The sequence below is a fragment of the Halichoeres trimaculatus genome, unplaced genomic scaffold (genome assembly GCF_033239565.1).
Source record: "Halichoeres trimaculatus isolate MK-OKI-2021-1 unplaced genomic scaffold, fHalTri1.1 fHalTri1_scaffold_13, whole genome shotgun sequence".
NCBI classification, from domain to species: domain Eukaryota; kingdom Metazoa; phylum Chordata; class Actinopteri; order Labriformes; family Labridae; genus Halichoeres; species Halichoeres trimaculatus.
In genome coordinates this window covers 12,692,679-12,710,658 of record NW_027437191.1, presented here as the reverse complement: position 1 = coordinate 12,710,658, position 17,980 = coordinate 12,692,679, and the positions used below count along the sequence as shown (strand labels likewise).

The 17,980-nt window shown below is 39.7% G+C and overlaps 1 protein-coding gene across 1 annotated transcript in view; it reads right to left on the bottom strand.

The window, feature by feature from the left end:
- atad2b (ATPase family AAA domain containing 2B) overlaps positions 1 to 17,980 on the bottom strand; it is a 58,054-nt gene that overhangs the window by 7,747 nt on the left and 32,327 nt on the right. The window contains exons 25-26 of the mRNA XM_074684984.1: positions 7,335 to 8,045; positions 6,423 to 6,544 (exon numbers count right to left, since the gene is read on the bottom strand). Of these exons, the coding sequence (XP_074541085.1) occupies positions 6,423 to 6,544; positions 7,335 to 8,045 (833 nt within the window). The remainder of the gene's footprint in view (positions 1 to 6,422; positions 6,545 to 7,334; positions 8,046 to 17,980) is intronic.

Below are 17,980 nucleotides of genomic sequence, written 5' to 3'. Positions count from 1 at the left end.
TTCAACTTAGCAGTTTGATCAGATCTTCAGCAATACTATTAAAATGAATAATATCCAACTCTGATTTGCTTGTTACGCCGAATACCGTGACCGTGACTGCCTCAGTGAGGGCAGAAGGTGGATGGTGATTTGTAAATCCAGTGGCAGTCACACATAATGTGGCTCATAGGGCACTCAGTCACACAGGTAAAGCATTATTGAGAGATTTAAAGGGTCAGAGATGGTCATGACAAATCATATTAGTGTGAACTTAGTGCATTAAATCTGTCTCCCTGTTCGCAGTGCAGACAAAAACCCCCCTCCCAAGAATGAAATGGTTTGTAAAAAGAGCTTAACACTAAGAGGGCTGCAACGATTAGTTGACATAATCGACTACGTCGACGATAAAATTCATCGACACAAATTTTAATAGTCGACGCGTCGTATTACTGTTTTTATTGTCGTTGTCACATGGTGAAATCAAATACCAGGGGGTAATACTCATTTGTAACTTCAGTTCACAGCATGAGGTGCTGTGTTATTGGATACTTTTAAGGGAAAAGATCACTAAGTTTATACGTGAGGAATATTGATAAGGAAAAATCTCTGCTCCCAGAGAGCGCCGCGCTCTGACAAAGGCTCTGCATCTCTGGCTTTTGGACAGCCTGACAGCTCCCGGAGTTTAGCGTCTGATAACGTGATTTAGAGTCTCCTTCACTCTCTGTTACAGACAGGATCTGAGCCACAAACTAGTGTCAAAACTCTCCTAACTTTTGAAAAGAGAGGACATTTATCTGAAGGAGCTCTCACTCTCAAGCTCACACTGCAGCGGTAACACTCAGCGGGGAGGAGGAGGGGCGGAGTGCGCATGAGCAAAATAGCGCATGTAGAGAAACAAAAACTAAACGCATTGTCATGGAGAGCTGGGAGAGAGATCATACAGAGAGCAAAGCCCCAATAAGCAAATAAACATTAGAAAATAAGCCCAAAGTCACTAATAAGCGGTCTGTCCAACACTGCAACACTACAACAACTTAATTTCCCTGTTACCTGCTTCATTTAATTTGAGATTTTTTTCTTTTTTGTATAGTACTTTGTATATTTTTTGATGTCATAATGAATGAAATAAAGACAAACAAACAAACATGACACAAGGCTGACCAATCAGAGGAGAGAACCTAACTCTGGGTAAATGCAGTGAAAATGCAACACACAGGTTGAATTATAAAGGTCTGCACATTTTAAAGGCCAAATTAGGTGAAACACAAAATAACCGTGATTAATCGACTAATCGAAAAAATAATCAATAGATTAGTCGACTTTAAAAATAATTGTTAGTTGCAGCCTTACTTAACACCGTACTTAATGAAACAGAGAAGGTTAAGTTCATTCATTCATTCACTCTGAGCAAACCAAATGAATTTCAGATGTCAGGTGTTATCACTTGACATTGAGCCCTGCCACGCTATCATGGCATTACGAAAGTGTTAAAAAGATGATTATGCAGTGAAAGCTCAAACCCAGCAACTCCAAATATTAAATATACCTAAGTAGAAAAACAAGATTAAAACAGGATTTTTTTTTTAAAATAACTAAAAAAGTACTAATATTTTTGGATTTGGAGTGGCAGAGATGTAATAACACTGGGTAATAATATGTGGAGAAACTGTCAGACACACTGTACGTAGAAAAACACGCGACACAAGCCTAGAAATTCCCCTGATGTAGAGATGAATTAACATTATGCACTTAAGGCATAAACAGAGACAAATATACGAAAAAAAAGTTATGTCAAGGTTAAGGAAAGGAAAAGCTATCAATCAGCTCAAGAGGACCAAAGGTTAATAATACAGTGTCCTTTACTTTTATAGTGCAAACACAGTGTGTACTGGAAAGGGAAGAGTGATAAACAGTAAAACACGCTGACCACTCTCAAAGCACGTCAGCCTCTTAGTTATGCATTAAGAAAAATCTGCTCTCAGAATATATAAACATTTGTAACCTGGGGAATCTGAACACGTCCAAATATAACATCTGCATTACGTTTCTGTTTCCTAATCATTTTAAGATTCAGGTGATAGGGCTGCAACATTTTTTACCAAATTCTTCTTCTAAAAATGATTTCAATCATGAATGGCTTGTGGTTTCAATAAATAAAAGCAACATAAAACATTAACTGGATGGAGAGAGGTGTTAGAAATAATTCAGGATATTTCACCAAAGGCTACGCTCTTTTAATTCAAGCTTGGAAAAAAAGGGGCAAAGTCATTTCCATCTACCATGTGATTATCAAAAGACCAAACCTTTAGATGATTAAGGTTTGAGTGGCATGCATGGCCATCCTGTCAACACTCAAGTTCCTACTCCTCTCTCATTCTGTGTTTTGTTTGGGAAACTTCCAGCATTTTTGAAGCTCTACAACCTTAGCCTGCATAAATACATATGTAGGATTTTTCTTAAAGATACCACTATTCGTAATTCACAACAATATGAAACTGAAACATCTCTTCCTCTTCAATCCGACAACAAAAACAGATCATGGGTTGTGTGTTTGGCTGTACTGTGCACAAGTGGGGAGTGAAAGTAGGACAAAGGAGCAAGAAAGCAGAAAAACAGTGTCCGGAGAGGACAACACAGAAAAGAAACCAAGTATTCCTGCAGAGCTCGACAGCGCAGTATTGACCGTTACAGTATTTTCTGCAAAGTGTGAATGATAGATTTTAGTAAAAGAGTTTTGTTGACTTATTTGATTGAGGCAACCACCACCTTCAGAACTTTGAAACCCACGTTTTGGCAGGTATGCATGAGGTACACATGAGGTCTTAGCTCTGCTTTTAACCTCTTCTCTTTTCAGCACACATGCATGATGGCCACTTTAGCAGAGGGCTGTTATTAGGAATAAAAATGAAGGATGGTGGAAAAGCTGAAATTGGACCATTCCTGTCAACAGGCTTCTCAAAAACAGGAAATCCTGAAATACTGTAGCTTCACATTCAGCCAGAAGATTTCACACCATGCCAGTGACTACAAACACTTGCTGCTTGTCTTGTGGGCAGCTGCTGCAGAAAAGAGCAGAGTGGGCAATAATCTGTGTTCTCAGGAAAATGGAGAAAAAAACTGTTGGCCAGATTGGATTTCTAGTTTGTGTGTTCTCATCTAAAATCGTCTGCACTACGTCTTTCAGTCCATCTGTGGATAAGAGTCTGATTACAGATGAAAGCAAACAGCTGACCATAGGAAACATTTTGGAGTCATATGAGAAACAAGCCTCATGCTGAGATGTTCATTTCCATTCCAAAGATATCAAGCTTCAATTAAGTCAAACTGGAAATAAAAGAATTTGATTGAGACATGTGTACCAGAGAGAATTACTGTACCATGGCTCAAAAACAGAAATACAGAAATAAAACCATCCCTCTCTCCAAAACTGATCAAACTCAACACTCTGATGGTAGTTTATTTCAAAGATTTCAGAGCTTCTTCCTTCAACTTAAATCAGAAATAACGAGCCCTCTCCAATCAATGACTACCACTGATGGAGCAGAACACCACTCACTGCAGACCCAAATACACATCAGGCAGCCTGCCAGTCTCAGCCCTGCCAGCAGATATCTGTTTAAACACTGACTCTCATCCTGCCCACTGGAAATTCAATTTGTTCCATCAGCCTTTTCCAGGGAGAAACAGAAATTATTCACAGAGACTTTTACACAATATTCAACATTTTTCCTTTCTTCCCATTCTTGAAAAATAAACCTTCAGATTAATTCTGAGGGTGACTGCTTTGAAGGCAGCCCACAAAGATCAAGCCAGTGTTAAGCTTGTCAGTCATTTTAAAGATGGAGCCAGGTTCAGGAGGACTTGATGCATACCCCACTGCCCCCATCATGCCCCAGACACATGGATGAAAGCCTCCAGTTAATAGCTTGTCAGTGTTGAAGCATGGAGAACAGAAGGAGCTTGTGTCAGAGGAATACTTCTTTAACATCAATTATAGCACTCTAAAGCCAAACAGCCCCATCTGATCAGTGAGAAGTGCTGTAAGAGGAGCCCACTGAGCCCAGGCTCTAATTTATTCTTGTGGTATTAGCTGGGACTCCAGTGTGACTATGCAGAGCTCACTGGAGCTGCTCCATTGGCTCTGTGTTTGTTGGAAACATGCAGGGACAAGTTGGCAGATGTGATGAAGCAGAGAGGAGCTCATGTTTGAGTCATAGCCTTGTTTCTTTACACTCTGCAGATATAACACCTGTTGAGACGACAGTACGGTCTGCTGATGTAATTGGCTTCCTCCATGTTCAGATAGCAGAGATTCAAGGGGACAGAGAGAGTGTGATGGGAAAAGAAAGGCAAGATGAGACTGAGGAGTCAGAGTTATCCATCTGAGGAGGACAGTGTGACAGCATCAGCTTCATCCTGCACACATGAAGCTTAAAGCTGGTCATCCATGGCTGAGTTTCCTCTTCCTCCACACCTAAAGCTCCATTTCATGAAAATGTTGAATGTATGAGAAGTCTCCTTAGGCTCAGTTTAAAACAAAAGATTTTGATTTGATGTCTTATTTTCCAGACACAAATTCTGCTTCTGTTATTTTCAATCGCCAAAGAGAAGAGACAGGAAGGAGGACAGAGAAAAAGCAGAGATAGGCAAAGTGTCTCTGAGATTGGCAGTTAATAAGGCATGCAAGACACTTGTGAACTCAAATGACTAGGCCTGTCACGATAATCAATAAATCAATTAACGATAAATAAAAACGTCCTCGGTAAGTTTGCCAGCCTCAATAAACTGACAGGTGCATGCATGTTTGTTTTCCTCCTCTCTTTCGACCAAAGAGTCTGAATGAGAAGATGGCTCACTACATCTATCTTTCCTAACATCGGGGTGCATAGGTTCTATAGCGGATTTAGCAGATTTATAGCGGAGTGAGCATCTGTCAAAAAATGGGATCTTTGGGGTGCAGACGGGGCTGCTCGCGCGTACACACGGAGAGAGCTGAAGCGAGTGTCCTGAGGGGTAAGGAGGAAACACACGCTAATATGAGTGATGGCATGAAAGATACTGTTCTTAAGCCGCCTGCCACAGTCCCAGTGTGGGAATATTTTGTTTTTTATCAGAATGAACAAAGTGTGAGCTCATGAACACCAACGAGCCGATATGTCGCATTTGTTTGAAAATAGTGGCCACGAAGAAGAAGAAGAAGGGGAGGTGCAGCGGTGCCTTGTTCTTTGACAATCTTCTTACTGAGGCTTTAGGTCTACAAAGTAAATAGAAATAAAAGCGCCAAATGGTGGGCGCTCAAAGACAGCTACATTGCCAAAGTAATGCAGCCCTTCAATACGGTTGAAAGCCAGAAATGTTAAAAATGTTTGACAGACAGTACTGTAGATTGTAGTAGATTGACCGGGAAAAAGTACATGTTACAAACAATTCAGGAACTGTATTTACTCCCTTTTATTCAGGCTATAGTTTTCATTGTTTTGTTTTTTTTTGGAGTTTCTTTTTTTCTTTAGAACCAGGGTCTATGTTTTATTGTTTTTGATTAGTATTAATTATTTTCATTGTATTTTTTTCTAAAAGAGAGTCCATTTCATTTTCATTGTATTTTTTTTCTCTTTCTTGTTTGTGAATTTTTTTTTGTTTAATTTATTTTATTTAAAAGATCCTGACCTTTTGATTACAGTTAAATACTCTTAAGAAATTAAAGTGTCTTGCTTTTGATATGGTGTACTCACTTTATTATCCTATTTATCATAATTACATCAATGAAAAAAAGGAAAAAAAATCAAAATAAAATTGACAATAATATTGTTTATCTGCAACAATATTTTGGAAAATTATTATCTGGCAAAATTTGTTATCATGACAGGTCTACAAATGACACTAAATTGAACTGAACTTAATATTCCTTGATAAATCTTGAGGCGAGCAGATGTTCTGCAAGAATCTAAATGCTGAATTTGCAGAGCTTTGCAGCTAACAACTTTAAAAATAAATGAGGAACAAGTCACAACTTTTAAAACTGTTGCTACTGCTCATAGTTTCAGTTTTGTTTGTTGCAATCTGTTACTTCTAGATGCACTCACCAGCTCTGCTACCACCTGAAATGTGTTAACAAACACTAATGTTTTCATCTCTCAAGTGTCAACAAGGAGTTAGATATGCCACAACTCTTTCCAGAGGCTGGTTTTGCTCTTTGCTAATCAGAGTTAATTGCTGTTGTCAGGGGTTGTCCTGTGGTTTTGACCAATTAGAACCAAGAGCGAGATGATTAGAAAGAAAACTGTGTAATACTGCAGGCTAAAATTTATGCACATCTTATTATATTAAAACAACCGGTTTCATTAGTTTTACTGCAGAGGCATAACCTCCAAACCCCGGTGACCTGAAGAATGACCTCCACTGCTGTGCTAATGAGCAAAATAAGTGGACAAGAGAAATTTTACCAGAAGTCGCTGGTGGTCGACCACTACAGGAGGACGGGGAGGGACTGGTTGTGGCTGCTCCTCTGGCATGTCTGCAGACTCCATTAGCTCCTCTGACAGGCTCCTGGTGCACTTTGAAACTCCTACAAACAATAATAAATAGATCATTAATGGGAGGGAGTTGATCATGGTTTTTGAGACTCAGTGCAGCACAACAGTAAGCACTCACAGCCTAATATGAGGCGGTAAGTTAATTAAAAAATCTGCCTACTTTTAGATGTCAACCCAGTGGCTTAACTCTGACTTAAACACTTTGGAAAAGTATTTAAGGGTCAGGATTCAACAGTGGAGAGTGTCTACAATAGCTACACATATTTACCTAAGTTTCTTTAAACTCTATAATGCCAGCAGAGAGCTCTTTTAAATTCTGTATCACTGATGTTCCATTACTCAGGCACTTTATTTTAAAAGCAGACCGTAAATCAGAGGAGCTGGATGATAATCAAACACCAACCTCTCAGGGTAATTAAAAGGCAGGCAAGGCAGTGTCTGGATGTCTAAATCTTGAGTACATTTTGTTAACATGCTTAATTGCTTATCAAGTCTAAAGATCAAATGTTTAGCAAGTAAAATGAAGGGGCCAAAGTGAGGGGGTGAACACTCACACCTGTTTCTTCTCACTCCCCTGAGATGCTGTTTAAACTCAGAACATCAGCTTAATGGAAAACAACAGTGATACCCAGCTTAATGACAGTTTTTCTTTATACCTGCTGAAGTAATGATGTTCTCATCATTTACCCTGTGACCCAAAACTAAAAATCACCATGAAACCAGCTCTTAGTGTGACTGAATACTGCTCCTCTAAGGGAGACACTCCCTGTGTTCATAACTGAGTGAACACAGATGTATCACAGGAAACTTCCAGCTTAATACCTTCTTTGTCTTGGTCTTCTTCCACATTTCCTGTCCCTTCATCCTGGGGAGGGTTCTCCTGAGTTGGTTTGCTCTCACTTTTGTCTTTGTGCTCTTCCTGACCTGCATTATGAGAGCCATCAGCCAGGCTTTGAGGAGTCCTTTTGTCAGATTCACTGCTCTTATCAAGGCTCTGCGAGTCCAGGCTGTCCATTGAATCATTCCCATTCACACAATCCACATGTGACTCAGAGAGACCATCTGTGTGCTTCGGCAGGGTCTCAGCACCTGAGGACTTGGTTGTTTCAGCTAAAGGCTGGATGTCAGCCTGCATGGCCTCGATCTTCTCCTCTGCTTTAGGCTCAGAACTCTCTCCTGGACTCTGCAGCTCACTTTGTTTCTCTCTTTTTTTAGACTCTGCCTCTTTGGCTGTGGCATTCTCCTCTCCTCCACTGGCTCCTGAAGTAACAGTGACGGTAACAGGGGGCTCATTGGAGCTCTCCTCCTCTGTGGAGGGAAGGTGGGGATGGTGGCCATTGGGCTGGGGACCTGTTATATCACATGATGATTCCTCATCCTGCGTCAAACATGAGTCACTGGGCCCAGTGGCTTCCACTTCTGGCTCAGGCTCCTCCTCTTCCTCCTCTTCTGTCCCTTTTTTGTAGCTCTTTTTCTTGCGGATGATGCCCCGCCCCCAAGATGGCCGACGGCGAATCTTTCGCTTTATGTGATCTGTAGTGGAGAGAGGAAAGAGAGATTAAAAAATGGGAATGGAGAATTAAATCAAACAAGTACAAATGGTCAGTGACATGTAGGGATGGGTATCAAAATGATTTAAATGATGCTTGTGCCAATTATCAATTATTTCTGTGTACAAGAAGTAGTTTTCACAGGTTTTCTGTGCTAACAACATTTTTTTGAGTTCATAAGTAAATTAGTATGACATGACACTCTTCGTATTTAACACTGTGCGTTGACAAATGTTTTAACAAACAGCTGGTGTTGCCACCCTGCATATTACAAAGTTGCACAAATTGCCGTCCTAGTCTTCAACTCTTTTCTTGTTTCACAGTGTGCTACAAGAATGTGTACAGGTGAAAGAGAAAAATCATTTCAGAATGTGTATAATTTAATTTAAATTTAACCAATTACTAAATGATTAGAAACAATATTATGAGAATTTAATTTTGTAGTTAGCGGTAAACACTCGATTCAAATCAAATTTCCAAAAGGCTTTCAAGTATAGTGGTGATTCGTTTAGAGGTTGAACTCCTTCTGGCAATGATCAACACATAAACTTAAGCAATCTTGAATGTAAACAACCAATAGCATATTACCAATTAATATGCTAGCTAGCTTAATATGCCATTGGGAAACATTATTGTTGCTATTATGCAGACCACAAATTACTCCATTTGAATTTAGAGTCTAGTGGCTCTGAAGGCACTGAGGTATCTAAGGATTGTGAGATAGAGGCAAATAAATTTGGCACTTCAGCTTGACTTAAACGACAATAGTTGTTGCTCTGAGTTTTAGAGAGAAAGGATGGATAAATGAAAATAAATTGTCTTGGGAAGTAAAAATGTGAAAGTTTGAAGACTTTTGCCTACAGTTACTGCTTTTGCCAAGGCAGACACTAGAGTACAGAGCAACAAAATAAAATACAGCAATAGGGAGTGGGAATGAAAACACAGAAGAAAAACAAGAAGTTTTCCAGATTTTTTTTTATGTTAGAACCTGCCTACGAGAGGCAGATCCATGACCTGACAGTGAGCACATCTGAACCCAAAAGAAGCATTTAGGGTCTGGCTTTCACATTTGGAAATGATCTGCTGAGTCACATCTGACAGCTTTTGATATTACACATTTTCAGAGCTCTTCTGGATAATAAAAGTATTCCTTCATAAAACAACTCCAAAAAGGAAATGAAACATGACTTTGAAAAGTCCCACATGAGTGCTCAGCTGTGTAATTTAGCTCTGATATGGATTGGGACATTAGGTAACACTTATGATGACTTCTTACAATCTAAAGTCCTCCATGCTTTAAATTTAACAGGGGGCACAAGAGCAATCTACTGTCAAGAGCAAGATCTAATGCAGAAACAATTAAATATGTCAGCCAACTCCCTCAATGCTTTGAGCTGACTCACTGCCTGAACAGCACAGAGAGTCTCTACCATCTCTATCTGCAGCACAATCCTCCTCTCGCTTCTGAATATTTTTAAACATGAGCTCGTGTTTGCACTGACACACAAGATATACTAATGTTCACAGTGGAAACACTGGGGAGAGAAGGAAATGAATCCTGATGAAAACTGCTTTTTCTCCAAAGACAATGAGCAGCAAGGACATTTTAGCATCAACTGAAATCCCACACTGCATTGCATAGAACACAAGAACAACAGGAAGAATAACTAAGAGGGTAATTCTGATTGAATAAACTTATAATTAAACAGGTATATTAATGGACCCAGGTCTTCGTCAGTTCAGAGGTCATTACAGCCACACAGCGCTGTCTGGAGTGACACAGACTGCAACAGAGGACTAACCCAGAGCGGACCATGATGGAACATTGGAGAAAAACACAAGTTTTTGGACGATTAATGCAGTTTTAGGAGCGGCGCTGTCTATGCCCCGATGGATCCCATTATATGGACGTCCGCTGCAGGATTTTGGATCTAAATATCTCCCAAAGCACTGCTTGGATCAGGAAAGCCTTCTGGGTGAGTATTTTGTTCTACTTCATTCTATAAACAATGTATAAGCTGTATAAACCTAACTTATCCTTTAAGTAATATCTGTTAGATGGGCATTTGGAGAACAAACCTGCCGCCTTAATTTTTGTTGCTGATGTGATGATTCCTGTTGTTTGGATCATCAGATCACAATTCAGAAACAATTCAGAATCTGGTTACTGGCACAGAGACTCACAGTGCAACATTATTATAACTGAGTTATAATACGTGTCAAGGTCAAGCTTTTTATAGATCTGTGATCAGCCAGAAAATTGTTATCAGTGTACCCCCAAGTGATACTTTTTTTTTTTTTAACTGTGATCCAAACTGAAAAGGCTATGACCACATTGTAGACAATACGCCAAAATGAAGACTTTCTACTTATCAAATTCCTTATAAAAGCACTCAGACCAGAAATGCTCTGCACTTAACCATGTGTAACCATCTAAGAGTGGCTTGCTGCCATATCCATTGGCAGTACAGATCTTGTAAATTATAAAACTGATGTCAGCTCTTATGCACCAAGACTGAGCCAAAACTTCAATTTAAGACATTAGGCCAAAATCAATGGGACATAACAAAGGTACTTCATGCAGTTATAGATTTCATATCAAACATTGTGTTTTGTGATCATTTTGGAGTCCAATGATTCGGATTCACATTGGTGACAGAATGAGAGCTGAGGTTGAATGAGGTAACAGCTCAGAGTTGAAGCAGATATAGAGGGAAGACTGTAGGTTGAAAGTATCAGGCATACAGATATGAGTGAGAAATATAATCGACATAAGACAGCAGGTGATAAAAGAGATGAACCATAAAGCATAAAGCTGCAATCTGATTACAGATAAAGTTGTTTCAAGGGCAGAGCCCGAACAAAGTCAGTACTGTAATAAATAAACATTATAGGAGTACTATATTATTAAGCTTTTGGTTTGGGGTGAGGAAAAAAAGACACAGGAAGACTCAAAAATGAAAATGAAAATAGAAAAGGTAAAAGTGAATAAAGGACAAATGCTGATGCTTCAGCCCAAACACCATTGTGTACATTTGTTCTATGTAACACTTGCTTTGGTAATGTAAACATATGTTTGTCATGCTAATAAAGCTTTTTTGAAAGGAACTGAAATGAAATAAGTGCTTGATCCCATTCTTCTAAAAAGACTTTGGGAGAATCTGACTTTTGTTGTAAGGTGACCACACTGGCTGCTGATCTGCTGTCCTCCCACCCCATAATAACCAATCAGTATACATGTGCTCATGCACATATAAAACAGAGTAAAAGTTCAGCCACATGACCCACTGTGAGCATGGTCAGTGAAACAACCCAGGAGCCAACTCAGCTCTTTGTCACCCTGGTTCATTGGAATCGACTGGAGTTGGGACCCCAATCCTGTAACATTAATGAAGTATTGATCCACCTTTCCTTTGTCACCTGCTTTGATGGCAAGGTGCTCGGAGTTTAGAGTTGTCACAAAACAAACTGCAAACAGACTGAAAAACTGAAACTCCTGTTCAGACTGTCTGCACCGTATGGTAATGTTTTTCTTCAAAGCTGAAATACTTGAAGATGAAAATAAAAAGTTACACTGTTCATTTGTATAAAAACTTTGTCTTGTGAACGCCCAGACTTTCACTGACCTTGTCTATCAAATGATCAGACTCGGTTATTTTTTTATGAAAAGAGGAACAAAAAGGCTTTGTATTTGAGTCACATTTCCTTGAGTTTGACGTGTTTTACTGAGGACACATTTCCTCCTCCAAACAGCAGAGAAATTAATTTATTCCAGAAAAGTATACTCTCAACTCTTCTTTTTGCTGTAATGCCTGCCTTTTCCCTCTGAGTCATTTCACTGATATGTAATTAACTCAGCACAAAGGCTCTGTGTATTCAGCTGAATGTTGAACAAACTCCAATTAAACTGCTCCTGATTATTTAAAACTAAATAAATGATTTAGAATTTATCTTTGGAAATATAAAAAAAAACACTCACCCTGGGACATTTTAAAAAGACAAGCAAAGTGGATAAATCCCTTTTAAAAATTCATATAGCATAAATAAAGGCCATGCATATTTAATGATTTCTCTTCATTATGATTTTGTTCTGTCCCACTTGCTGTCGTGTCGGGGGTTGTAAATGAGAGCTATTTTTCAGCCCAACATCAAGTGAGAGGTTGATATCAGCTTCTTTTAGAATTCACTTCACCTGCTTTTTCATTATTTCAGTAATGTTTGTCTCAAAACCATTTCTGAACAATAATTTGCATTAAAAGTTACAGCAGGGGTGGCATATGTACTAAAAAATTTGTATGGATGAGGGATAGGCTGATTATTGCCAATATTTGGCATTTTGAGGCATAATGGCATCTCCCTTTTTTTAACCAATGATAAGGCTGATAAGAACCAAATTTGAAACTGCGTTGTTGCGGCTCTGATGCAGCTGCTCTGCTGTCTGCAGTCACTACTCAGTCCCCAGCACTGTCCCACCCTCAGTATCATCTGATTGGTTTCAAGCAGAGCCATGACTTGGGAAGCAGCCAATCAGCAGTGCAGTTAGTACGAATGAAGTTATGTGTTGGAGTTTGTATTGTTTAAAATTTTGACACCAATATTTACACTTAGACTGTAAATTAATATCAGTTTCAAATATCAGTTATCGGCCTCCTTGACTACAAATAATCGGTATCATATCGGCCTGGAAAAATCTGTATCGGTCTATCTCTAGCATGAATCTCTGTAGCTCACAGATTTTTTTGCCAAAAAAAAACAGCATATCAACTTTTGCTTGTCTAAAAGAAGATAGAGTATGAGTTACTATATACCCTCCAGGTCTGTGTACATGAAACTTTTTTTTTTCCTTTTAATTGCAGCCTTTGCAATTTGAAAATTGCATTCTACTATATTGTACATTGTGATGTCGGTTTCATTTCAATTAATTGTTTAGCCCTATTGAGAAGACATGATCAACAACACCACAATGTTATTGCGCTAAACCTTGAGCTAGTGCTTTAAGACAATTTGCTAAAAATGGCATCAAAATAAGGAGGAGGACAGCTTGCTCGGCTCAAAATCAACAGGAAATGATTTTGAGTGTGTATTATCAAAACATAATTTGGACAAAAGAAATATTATTTCTGTTCCACTTTGTTTTTATTTTTCAGAGCTCTGATTAATCAGACTGTGGTTTTGAAACAAGACTCACTTCTAGACAGCAAGTTAAAAAAGGAAAGAAGTCAAAGACAGAAGCTTCCATTAGGGTTAGTGTTTGAATTGTGCCTTATGTAGAGAACCTACAGCTGCTGTGAGGACGGCCTGGGTTTGATCTCAATCTGAGCCATGTTAATGTTTTAAACATCAGTCCTCTGCTCTTTTCCAGGTTCCTGCTCTATCCCATGTCTTTTCTCTACATGACAAGTGAAAGCCAGATACAAATGTAAAAAATAAATAAATAAAAAAAAATAAAATAAAATAAAGAGTCACAAGAGAAAGGAACTGAAAGCATATTTCAGTCAGCACATCAATGCATTCCTGCCCCTCAGCAAATAGCCAGCTATATGGCAGTGCCTGTGGTGCCCTCCTCTTAGAGGACAGATATGCCCCAATGCACCAGCAGCTCCAAGTAATGCTAAAGTTGTCAGTCTATGCTCACTCACACACACAAAGCAGGGTTTGAAAGCCCTCTGGAGGGAAGGTCTATTGCTTGCGGCCAAAACATTCATTCAGGCAGCCTGTAAGTCAGGAGCAATGAGGTACAGAGATGTGCTGCAGTTTGGCTGATTTAATTGACTGACATGAGTTTTCACGCTGATAAATGGAGGTCAGTATACACCTTCCCACGGAGAATGACTGAAGACACCTACTAGCTGCTTTTTTAATGAAACACTTTCTTGAAATCCCTATTCGTTTGCAGTGTCCAACTTTAGGACCTTGAGTCACTGATGTTCCAGTTACTTACCCACATATAAAATCCTGTCTGCTTATTTCATTCCTGTGAGAACACAATATGATGTTCATTGTGATTCAACCCTTTATTTTAGAAATTAAAAAAACATAAATAAGATAATGTTGGCTAAATTATTACATGAATAAAATGCTGTTTTGGCTCATGCTCAGATAAAAGCAGTTTTATTTTGGAGTAGGAAACTCTCAAGCTTGCTAGATTGATCAAATTAGCGTTAGTTAAAAATAAGATCACACATAGGCCTGTTAAAAAAAGATGATCTGGCATTAAGAGTTACAAACAAATAACTGAACACAGGGAGTCTTTGCTCTATACAGGCACTCTACTAGTTTAAGACATGCAACATCTATCCCTCTTGAATGGAAATTTAGATATTTGTATGGATGAGTTGTAGGTCCTCCGCTACCACTGCAGCTTTCCCAGACAGAGTCTAGACTACGGCTAATCCTATTTCAGAATGCCCCATGTTGCAGTCGACTCTGAGGTGTTGGGGTTACTATCGATTGTTCCCACCCTGAAGGCAGTGATCAAAACAGAGCAAAAAGAGGCCACATTAACATTCAGTTGCAATAAAAATGTTCTTGTGTTTACTGTCTGGTTGAAATTTGAGGCTACTAATTAAAAATCTGGTCCACACACATTCCCCATGAGACCCAGAAACTTATGTGGTGGGGTTTTTTTGTAGGAAAGTTGATCACCACCACAGAATAATTAGGTATCACTTTTTTGGGGGTTCTTTTTTGGGATGTACCAGAACCACTTACTTACGCAGCTCCATTCAATTAGCGGCCCGTGGGCCATATGTGGCCCAAAATCAACTCTTGAGTGGCCCTAAAGCAGCTGCCATGTGATTGGGACTTGGGTCCGATGAGAAAAACATCTTTTTCTAACACTGAAAAGTTCTTATAAAAATTCCAACATTACTACAAACATTGACTGCAACACCAATCGTAACCTAGCAACTAACCCACAATGAATTGTGTAAAGCTGCGTTTCCACCAAGCAGTTTGGGTCGGTTCAGTACGGTTTGGCTCGGTTTAGTACAGTTAGACCTGATCCCGTTTGCGTTTCCACAGCAAACTGTGCCCTCTCGTGATGGGCGGCGTGTAAGCCGGATGCCAGAAGCAGCAGCTGTTAAACAATAGCGCGACGCAGTAGCAGCTTACCCCGCTATTAAATCCAACAAAGATGAAAAACGCGACACAGTAAACAAAGAGCAGAGATGGAAGACATGCAGCATTTCGTCCTCTCTATGATTATCATGTAGCTCTCTGTTACTAAGTGCAATCAAGCTTTGTTTCAGTGAAGTCTGTGTGCCACCAGGAGAAATGCAGCCGCTGTCGGGGTAAGTGACGATTCTTTTGACCAATCAACGGTCTGCAGTGTGTTGCTCCACCTTACGAGGGTGGATCGGTTCAGTCTGGCACCCATACGAAAGGGTCCCAAAAAAGTAGGCCGGCTCGTCTTGGTTTTAGGGATCTGTCCCAGGATGAGTCAGTGGAAACGCCGCAAAAAGCGCGTCGTACCGAGACAAACCGGACCGATCTGCTTGGTGGAAACGCGGCTTAAATGTAGGTCCCTTCAAAAAGTTAACTTTAGCAGTCCTATACAGGGGGAAAATAGTATCTCTTTCTACCCTAAAACTAAAAATAAGCAAGGAAAATCTTCAGTTTAATTCCTCGACTGCCAATTACTTATTTTACCACCAAGTCCAAAAACCAAACCATTGTGTTTGCTCTGCAACGACTCCATTGCAGTGCTGAAAGATTGTCCGAAGACACCACACTGAAAAACATGGTGGGTTTCAGATAAACTAATATGAGGGATCTCATGATGGGGCCCCTAAAATTCAGAGTTTGACTGGACCTTTCAACCAGAACTGTGCTGCAATAAAGCAGACTCCATAGCTGAGGAGAGGGCCACAGCAGCTTAACTTTACTGCTAAAAATGTGCAGCTTTGCTCATTTCTTTGGTCTGAAAATTCTACCGAATTTCAAGTTGAATAGCCCTGACTTACAGTCATAACAGAAAAACCCAAATCAATGCAAGATGATGGAAGCTTTTGCAAACAAACAAAAAGGATACACAAAACAATATCGTAACAAAAAAACAGGTCAACCTGTGTGAAAATTCAATTCAAATCAGACAACCACTAACTTCATCTTCAAAACATCACTCTTTTCTGTTGCAAACACAAATTGGCTCTGTGATTTCCTTGGAAAATGTTGAATTGTAATCTGAACACAAATAATCCATTCCCTTTGCAACAGCCTGGCTCTGAACAGAGTATAAGGTCCAAAAAGATCATTTAGAGTCCAGCAACAAATCCATAAGTCATTTCAACTAATCATGCATCATGTTTGTGCAACTGTTCCGCTCAATTACAGCTGATAACAACAGACAGAGGGAGAATACACCCCATTAGGCTGCTCAGTGAGCACTAGCCTCTGATGTTTACTGCAATGTACTCATCAACTGGAGTGCTGTGCAAAAAAAACACAACAAAAACATAAGCTCAAGAGACCTTGTACTGTGTTGTATTTGTTTTCTCAAGAACTGCCTAGTTGTTGAAATGTTGGTCCACTTTATACTTTGCAGGAATCCTTCATGCATCAGAATTTCAAACAAGAGAGTATTTTATTGAGGCCCTGCCATCCAGTCCATCTGGAGAATACTTAAAGCGTTTTGACTCTGTATGCAGGTGGTGGAGCTTTACAAAGCTCTGACATGACATGAAGAATAATAATGATGATAAAGGAACAACAGCACATCTACACATTACAAGGAATTAACAAGCTCACTCTTACCCTATGCCTAACACAGTTTATAACACTCAACTCAGCTTCTTAAAGAACAACAACCATTTTTCATAATTGGGCATTGTCAGTGTTGACTGTCTTAGCACAGCCTCCCCATCACTCATCCTTTCACTCCTCCCCATTACCTTTCTAACATCCTGAGGCAGCAGCACAGCTTGCTGTTGTCTGGCACGCACGGAGGAAACAAACGCTTTATCATTGCAGTGCAACTCTCCAGGCTCATTTGTTTCAGCCAGAGATGTGAGCCATTTATGATGATATATCATAATATGTACGTTATTTGCTTCACATAGAGATAAGACACTGCTTTATAATCTGTAGAGAGGCATCATCACTTAACAAAAGTAAAAAGATTTGTAGCCCCCACATGAGTCTGCAGAGACAGTAACACTGATGTCAGCTCAGCTGCAGCCGATAATAATGAATAGCAGCAAGAGGCATCATGGATGATTTTACATTCATTAAACGCTTGATACCACAATGATCCCAGAGGCATCTGTGCCCACAAAATGGCAACTTAAGCAGTGCTCTCTGCTGCCTCAGTGCTCATTCGCTCTGGGCTTTGCATGCTTTGTGAGGAATGTATTAGTGAGCACCACAGGCTGTCAGAGTGCAACTAGAGATTATTTTTGCCTGGTTGCTGAGACGTAGCTTGAGGAGAATCAGTGTCCAGGTCTAATAACAAAGTCATAACACAGCACATTTAGTTTTCAGGCAAGCTGCTTTGTTTTATGGTCACGGCCACTAGTACTGAATAATTCTGTCCCTGAGGAAGACGAAGAAATATTGTTTCCACAGAACAAAATAATTTATCAGCATTGGCCTGTTCAAAAGAATAAAGTGAGAAGACTATTGCAAAGTACCAACCCTGAAAAACAGGTACTCCCACCTGCATTAAAGCCTGAGCCACACATATATAGATATATTCCTAAACGCACATTTTTCTGTCCAGTTGGGCCTCTCAACCACACGAACACAGCGATTTCACACACATTAACAGAGATTTTTAAAAACGGATAAAAAAGTGAAGAAATAAAAAAATATCCGGTTGAGTGGATCCGTGTAGCTGTGTTAAACGGAGCTGGTGTTGACGCGATGATGTCAAGCGCCTAGCAACAAGTCACTGTGTTTGACTGCGCATGCTCATAACGT